General features: G+C 51.0%; 1 protein-coding gene across 1 annotated transcript in view; it reads right to left on the reverse strand.

Moving 5' to 3' along the window:
- Positions 1-7,939, reverse strand: part of CCT3 (chaperonin containing TCP1 subunit 3) — a 47,745-nt gene extending 39,806 nt beyond the window's left edge. Inside the window, exons 1-3 of the mRNA XM_085890606.1 lie at positions 7,788-7,939; positions 7,630-7,691; positions 3,844-3,894 (exon numbers count right to left, since the gene is read on the reverse strand). Coding sequence (XP_085746732.1) covers positions 3,844-3,894; positions 7,630-7,691; positions 7,788-7,815 — 141 coding nt within the window. The 5' untranslated portion in view covers positions 7,816-7,939. The remainder of the gene's footprint in view (positions 1-3,843; positions 3,895-7,629; positions 7,692-7,787) is intronic.
- Between the last annotated feature and the right edge of the window lie 511 nt (positions 7,940-8,450).

Below are 8,450 nucleotides of genomic sequence, written 5' to 3' on the forward strand. Positions count from 1 at the left end.
AGCACTGGTACTTCTTAAAGCTTCACCGTCCCACGTGGCTCCTTGCTCTCGTGATTATTCTTCCTTTTAAATCCATTTCCTGCCCTCGTATAGAAAAGTACTCGGGGTTGATTGGTTGTTCGTAGTTTTAAACCATGCCCCACTGTTCAGCATTTGCAAGCACAGCGTCAACGACTCAGCATGCAAGGAACAAGCTTGGTGGATTAATAATTCTAACTGCATCGGATGTTCATGTAGAAACTGATGCATGTAAAACGAGTCACCACTAAAAGCCCCTCATCGATCCACCTCTTCTGCTGCGCACGAACAATGACGCCGGCTGGAAACATGTCTTTGGGCAGTGTCTTTCTCTTGAACACGACGTACGAGGGAAGCTTGCCACTCAAGCTTATTTGAGGTGAGTGCTCCGCTATTGGACTCTAGCCATTGTGAATAATTCTTCTTTTGAAGTGAGACCAGGTGTTCTTCTTTTGTGTTTAATGGCATTTGAGCCGCAAGGCTCGAAATACGTCACACACCTAAGCATGCTCGTTGTCCCAGGCATGACTTATTTAATTTCTGCACACGGTTAATAAAACGCTGGACAAACTCTTTCCCTGAACCAATTTTCAAAATTTAAATGGGGGAATTGAGCTTAACAGCAGTCTTGACTGCGACAAGAAAATAATAACAACAAAAACTAGCCGAAACCCCGTCACAGACGGATTCCGTTCATTCAACCACCCTCACCAGCTCACACACACACTCGAGGGCCATAGACTGGACAGGGTGTGCTTGCCCCCGCCTATTCATCCCCCGCCCTTGCCCCATCCCCCGCCTTCAATTTGCTTACCCCCGCCCAAAATTTTAATTACCCCGCCCCGCCCCTTCACTCCCCGCCCCTTCACTCACCGCCCCCCGTCTCTTGATTCCCCGCCCCGCCCCTTCACTCCCCGCCCCACTCGCCCCCACACTCAACCCCGCCTAATTCACCCCAGCCCCATTTCTTCCCGTCTCCCGCTTTCAATTTGCTTACCCCTGCCCAAAAATTTGCTTACCTTGCCCCCCGCCTCTTCACTCCCTGCGCCCGTCTCTTCATCCCCAGCCCCCGCCTCAACGAAAAGTGTTTATTCTGCTTCAGAGTTGAAGTTTGACTATTGCCACTCTGTGCAATGCACTCTTACAGGTACTAAGTTTCTTTCAGTCCAGGTCACAGTACCGAGAAAAAACGTGACGCGACTGCTAGGAGGAGCACAAAATTGGTCCTTCAGTATTAATATATAGATAATAATAATAAAAGTGTTCATTTGGGATACAATTGAAATTCAGCATTGTTTTCAAGACTTATTTTTTCCCCCTCATATCCATGTATTAACCACACACCCAACTTTTACCTTTTTTACTGATAAAAAAGTGAGTGTTATACACCGGAAAATACGGTATTTCAAAAACTGCACCTGCTCGGAAAGCAACTTTAAAACATTAAAGGAATTTTTTTTTTAAACAAACTACGAGACAAGGTCGACTACAATTGCAGTTCTAAGTCAAAGATTTAAAAAACCATTACAACATCCTCTTCATTTAATGTCAAACTTGGACAACTCGTCCAATTTATTTCATAGGCATGTTATATTGTTGTGGGCCAGGGTTCGGTGGCGATAAACGACCACCAGGGGGAGCAGTAGGGTAGTCTCCACCGAACACCCGGAATTTAGGTCGTGACTCTCGGATAAGTCCGAAAGGTCATGGGTCCCTTAGCAGACCGTGGTCGCCAATATTTCGACGGCGTGGAGTAGGGTTAATTGCCTACTTTCAATATACCTAAGTACCCACGTCGTCAAATTACCGGAGACGTCACACCCTCGACGGACTCTGTCGAACCGGGTTGCTCGAGCGACCTCGATCTGGTGTCACTGAGCGGAATTATCAGAGTCCGTCGGTCCAAACGACAACTTACGGCACACGGCCTCCCTGGTTCTCAATACGCACCGTGCTGGGTCAATGGTGGAAATGACAAACAACGAGCTGGAACATTGAAAAATTGGGGGTTTATTTATAATGGGGCAGGGGAGCACAGAGAGCAGAGTTATCACGACTATAAGAAATGCAATTTACAAGGAACACAGGCACTTAACAGTTTCTACTTAGACAGGACACGCACGCGCGCACACACACACACACACGAAATGGACCCCGTGGGTCTTTATTCGGTCCGCCCGCCGAGAAGGATAGTTCAGCTGTGGGACCAGAGCCTTGCCGGGTACCTTCCTGCCTCGTGCAGTCACACTTCAACCACCACGGTGGGACTCGAACCCACGGGCCGACGACCCTGGCTGTTCGGCCTCCACCACCACGATGCGCCACCGCGAAGGACCGCAGACCATGACCGAGACCAAGACACCGCACCAGAAGCAATAGGCCACGATGACTGCAGTACACTCGTCCTGACAACCACTCGACTCTTCTTGCCAGGTCTGAGGGATTTCTTACCCCTCCAACTCGCCTGATTGGACGAGGGGTTGTCGGGCGACCAGTGGCCTCCCCTCATTGGTCGGGCCAAGCACTCCATCTGGCTAAGGCGGAGCCGGCCCTGAGGTGATGAGCTTCCTGATTGGACAAGGGGTGGAGTCGGGGCTGAGGCGATGAGCGAAGAACGAAGGAGATTTGTTGGCGCTGTAAAAAACCTGACTATAAAAGAAACCCACAGCGCACATATGTAATTCCCGTTAGACATAGGGGATGGGGCCCTAACTATAAACACATACTTATCGAGATAACTGAGCTACGGGGATTGCTGTCTGTGTGTGCAAAAGGCTTCCAAATCCGTAACATTACAGCCAACCCCCACAACACATGTAGCCTATCAACAGGAATTTACCTTACTTCGTGTGTCGAACTCAAGTCATAATAAATAAATAAATAAACCTCACTGTTCTGCTTTACTCTTATGGAATGCTCTGTTTCTCATAAAAACACTAGACCTGTTCACTTACATATAAACAAATTGGCTTACCTGAGCAAAATCAGGTTACTTAGACTTTCAGTAAATTTGGGGGAAATTGACCTAGGGGTTTGGAAACGCATAATGAACACACACACACACACACACACACACACACACACACACACACACACACACACACACACACACACACACACACACACACACACACACACACACACACACACACACACACACACACACACACACACACACACACACACGTATCGAGACTAGCCATTTACCCACCCTTTGGGTGGATGGAGTATGTTACTTAGACCTTTAGTAGAAGATTGTTGTTAGCCAAGAGCAAGTCATAAGGAAGCAAAGCCAATAAAACATGAACTCTGTGGAAACGAGAACGGCACTCTGGAGCGCATACCTCCACCACCTCATGCCTGATCCACGAGAACATATCAGGCCCGATACATTTTTGAAATATCATGCAATACAGTACTATATCGTTTTTGGTCCTCCCTCTCAATGGTGAAGAATCACTTAAAAATCAAATAAATCTCATATCCAGATCCGGATTCGGATCTTCACAAAAATCTAATCAATTCGTCCTCGTCACACACCCAACGTGTCCACCAAGTTTCGGCCGAATCCGTCCACAACTTTTTGAGATATCCAGTACACAGACAGACAGACAAACAGACAGAAAGGGGTCAAAACAACCTCCTTCACCTTCAGTGGTGGAGGTAATGAATGGTGCATTTGCAGCTGTGTGGATGAGCCCCAAAACACTACGATCCAAATCCAAGTCACTGACCAAGGTCTGCTCTCATGCAACTTTCAGACAGAGAGGTTTTTCATTCAAATTACGCAATCAATTCTGGTCAAAGGTTAAAACAAAGTCCCACCTTCATCATCGCTCTTGGACCCAAACATGTCCGGATAATATCAGCAATCGTCTGTAAGCAAAACAGAAGGTCATCGTGACAGTTTGGTCCACAGCATAAATGTAGACTGGTAATGAAGTGATGATGATGCACACAGCACCACACTTATCATGCATGTGTACATCATTGTTGGAAAATCAACAGCAAAGCTCGAAGAGAGATGAAGTAGTGTTGTAAACCATTGAAGTGCGAATCAAAACAATGTACACTGCACCAGCCATTTAAAAGAGACACAGCTCAACACCACATTAGCTAAATCCATCAAGGTAACAACCTCATTCCATTGGGGGAAATGGAGGGGAGGGGGGTTTGGGGAGTGGGGATGAGAAAAGTGTGACAGGCTCAGGGACATCAAAATAAATGTTTTTTGTTTTATTTATTAATTTTATGGTGGTTGCTGGAAGGGGGGTAGTGGGAGTGGGAGAGGAAGAGGGCAGTTCTCGAGTTAAAATATACAACAGAAACACACTTTCCCTTAACGAGAAAAAGAAATATTGTTCCTGAGGAACAGATTTTTATTAAACCATTGGATTGTAATCAGTGATGTTTAATAATAACACTCAGATCACTGGGCTATCTATCAAGGATGGAGGAGGGTTGGAGAGAAATACAAGAAGTGGGAAAATGGACGAGGTTTAAGAAGTGGAGGAGGGGGGGTACAAGTGGTGGAGGAGGGGGGGTACAAGTGGTGGAGGAGGGGGTACAAGTGGTGGAGGAGGGGGGTACAAGTGGTGGAGGAGGGGGTACAAGTGGTGGAGGAGGGGGTACAAGTGGTGGAGGAGGGGGTACAAGTGGTGGAGGAGGGGGTACAAGTGGTGGAGGAGGGGGTACAAGTGGTGGAGGAGGGGGTACAAGTGGTGGAGGAGGGGGTACAAGTGGTGGAGGAGGGGGTACAAGTGGTGGAGGAGGGGGTACAAGTGGTGGAGGAGGGGTACAAGTGGTGGAGGAGGGGGTACAAGTGGTGGAGGAGGGGGTACAAGTGGTGGAGGAGGGGGTACAAGTGGTGGAGGAGGGGGTACAAGTGGTGGAGGAGGGGTACAAGTGGTGGAGGAGGGGGTACAAGTGGTGGAGGAGGGGGTACAAGTGGTGGAGGAGGGGGTACAAGTGGTGGAGGAGGGGGTACAAGTGGTGGAGGAGGGGGTACAAGTGGTGGAGGAGGGGGTACAAGTGGTGGAGGAGGGGGTACAAGTGGTGGAGGAGGGGGTACAAGTGGTGGAGGAGGGGGTACAAGTGGTGGAGGAGGGGGTACAAGTGGTGGAGGAGGGGGTACAAGTGGTGGAGGAGGGGGGTACAAGTGGTGGAGGAGGGGGGTACAAGTGGTGGAGGAGGGGGTACAAGTGGTGGAGGAGGGGGTACAAGTGGTGGAGGAGGGGGTACAAGTGGTGGAGGAGGGGGTACAAGTGGTGGAGGAGGGGGTACAAGTGGTGGAGGAGGGGGTACAAGTGGTGGAGGAGGGGGGTACAAGTGGTGGAGGAGGGGGTACAAGTGGTGGAGGAGGGGGTACAAGTGGTGGAGGAGGGGGTACAAGTGGTGGAGGAGGGGGGTACAAGTGGTGGAGGAGGGGGTACAAGTGGTGGAGGAGGGGGTACAAGTGGTGGAGGAGGGGGTACAAGTGGTGGAGGAGGGGGTACAAGTGGTGGAGGAGGGGGTACAAGTGGTGGAGGAGGGGGTACAAGTGGTGGAGGAGGGGGTACAAGTGGTGGAGGAGGGGGTACAAGTGGTGGAGGAGGGGGTACAGAGTGGTGGAGGAGGGGGTACAAGTGGTGGAGGAGGGGGTGGTGGTGGAGGAGGGGGGTACAAGTGGTGGAGGAGGGGGTACAAGTGGTGGAGGAGGGGGTACAAGTGGTGGAGGAGGGGGTACAAGTGGTGGAGGAGGGGGTACAAGTGGTGGAGGAGGGGGTACAAGTGGTGGAGGAGGGGGTACAAGTGGTGGAGGAGGGGGGTACAAGTGGTGGAGGAGGGGGTACAAGTGGTGGAGGAGGGGGTACAAGTGGTGGAGGAGGGGGTACAAGTGGTGGAGGAGGGGGTACAAGTGGTGGAGGAGGGGGGTACAGAGTGGTGGAGGAGGGGGTACAAGTGGTGGAGGAGGGGGTACAAGTGGTGGAGGAGGGGGTACAAGTGGTGGAGGAGGGGGTACAAGTGGTGGAGGAGGGGGTACAAGTGGTGGAGGAGGGGGTACAAGTGGTGGAGGAGGGGGGTACAAGTGGTGGAGGAGGGGGTACAAGTGGTGGAGGAGGGGGTACAAGTGGTGGAGGAGGGGGTACAAGTGGTGGAGGAGGGGGTACAAGTGGTGGAGGAGGGGGTACAAGTGGTGGAGGAGGGGGTACAAGTGGTGGAGGAGGGGGTACAAGTGGTGGAGGAGGGGGTACAAGTGGTGGAGGAGGGGGTACAAGTGGTGGAGGAGGGGGGTACAAGTGGTGGAGGAGGGGGTACAAGTGGTGGAGGAGGGGGTACAAGTGGTGGAGGAGGGGGTACAAGTGGTGGAGGAGGGGGGTACAAGTGGTGGAGGAGGGGGTACAAGTGGTGGAGGAGGGGGTACAAGTGGTGGAGGAGGGGGTACAAGTGGTGGAGGAGGGGGTACAGAGTGGTGGAGGAGGGGGGTACAAGTGGTGGAGGAGGGGGTATAAGTGGTGGAGGAGGGAGGGTACAAGTGGTGGAGGAGGGAGGGTATAAGTGGTGGAGGAGGGGGTACAAGTGGTGGAGGAGGGGGTACAAGTGGTGGAGGAGGGGGTACAAGTGGTGGAGGAGGGGGTACAAGTGGTGGAGGAGGGGGTACAAGTGGTGGAGGAGGGGGTACAAGTGGTGGAGGAGGGGGTACAAGTGGTGGAGGAGGGGGTATAAGTGGTGGAGGAGGGGGTATAAGTGGTGGAGGAGGGGGTATAAGTGGTGGAGGAGGGGGTATAAGTGGTGGAGGAGGGGGTATAAGTGGTGGAGGAGGGGGGTATAAGTGGTGGAGGAGGGGGGTATAAGTGGTGGAGGAGGGGGTATAAGTGGTGGAGGAGGGGGTATAAGTGGTGGAGGAGGGGGTATAAGTGGTGGAGGAGGGGGGTATAAGTGGTGGAGGAGGGGGTATATAAGTGGTGGAGGATGGGGGTATAAGTGGTGGAGGATGGGGGTACAAGTGGAGGAGGGGGTATAAGTGGTGGAGGAGGGAGGTTACAAGTGGTGGAGGAGGGGGTACAAGTGGAGGAGGAGGGGGGTGCAAGTGGAGGAGGGGGTATATGTGGGGTAGAGGGGCAAGGAAACATGTTAAACGTCAAGAAGTGTCAACGGAGAAATCTATGTGAAAACAAGCGAAATGGAACATGCTACTTGCCCACAATAAGACCGGTGTAATGATTTGAACACGACTCCCCTGTTCGCGCAGTTTATAACTAACCGTTTTAACTACCAGGAAGGAAAACAATCAGATTAAAAAAAGATCTCAAAGTCCCGGTGCCGTATGATATAAGAGAGAGAGAGAGAGAGAGAGAGAGAGAGAGAGAGAGAGAGAGAGAGAGAGAGAGAGAGAGAGAGAGAGAGAGAGAGAGAGAGAGAGAGAGAGAGAGAGAGAGAGAGAGAGAGAGAGAGAGAGAGAGAGAGAGAGAGAGAGAGAGAGAGAGAGAGAGAGAGAGAGAGAGAGAGAGAGAGAGAGAGAGAGAGAGAGAGAGAGAGAGAGAGAGAACACGTGCACTGCGAGAGGACCTCGGGTAGCGGGCCGTGCGGGGCGGAGAGCGCTAGAGGCCCCACAACGTGACTAGGCCTCACCTTTGCCGCATTGATATTTCCGAGCTGCACCTTGCGTCCAGACTCGCGCTTCGTGTTCTGGCCTGAAACACACGACAATTGGATTCCATTATCAGTCATCATCGCTACATTTGATGTTTCCCCTCGTCCTTCCATCCATTATGTCCGAAAGCGCTTACTCAGAACCATGAAAGGAGCTCCCTGCATGTTGGCGAAGATTCCGTACTGCGCATGCGCAGAGGGAAGGCGGAACGTTCGAGAATCGAGCGGCCTCGAGCCTCTGGTAATTAATCTCGAGCCTCTGGTAATATTAACATTCAGACATTTAATTCGGACAAATTTACTGACGTCATGTCATTTACTTCTTTTTATTTACTTAGGGCCGATATATTCATCGTTTACGCAAACATGACGGAAATTCTGAAAATCTTCAATATTTTTTTCCTTTCCCTCGACTCGCTGAGTGAAGTATACGTATTAAATTTTTACAAGAGATTGATTACCCGCATTCCCGCCAATAAAATGACGTCACGGCATTGACGGATTTATTAAATGTGGAATTGGTGTGATGCAGGCATGATGGGCCGAATGGCCAACTCCTGCGCACAATTTCCTTGTGACTCTCCTCTGTGCGTACGTAATAAATAGATAGCCCCCTGATCTTGTTTTTCCTATTTGTCAAGCTCGATCTGTAACACACCGATGAATTAATTGTTTGATTACACCTTTTATTCTCTTGACGTCATCTCAATATTTCCTCAAGTAAACACGATATGATACGAGACGACGAAATTGCCGTTCTGGTGAATTTCAGGCAGAGGGTGCTGCATCGTAAAGTATCC

The sequence above is a fragment of the Eptatretus burgeri genome, chromosome 8 (assembly GCF_056783735.1).
Source record: "Eptatretus burgeri isolate ZD-2024b chromosome 8, Ebu_testis_v1, whole genome shotgun sequence".
Lineage (NCBI taxonomy): Eukaryota > Metazoa > Chordata > Myxini > Myxiniformes > Myxinidae > Eptatretus > Eptatretus burgeri.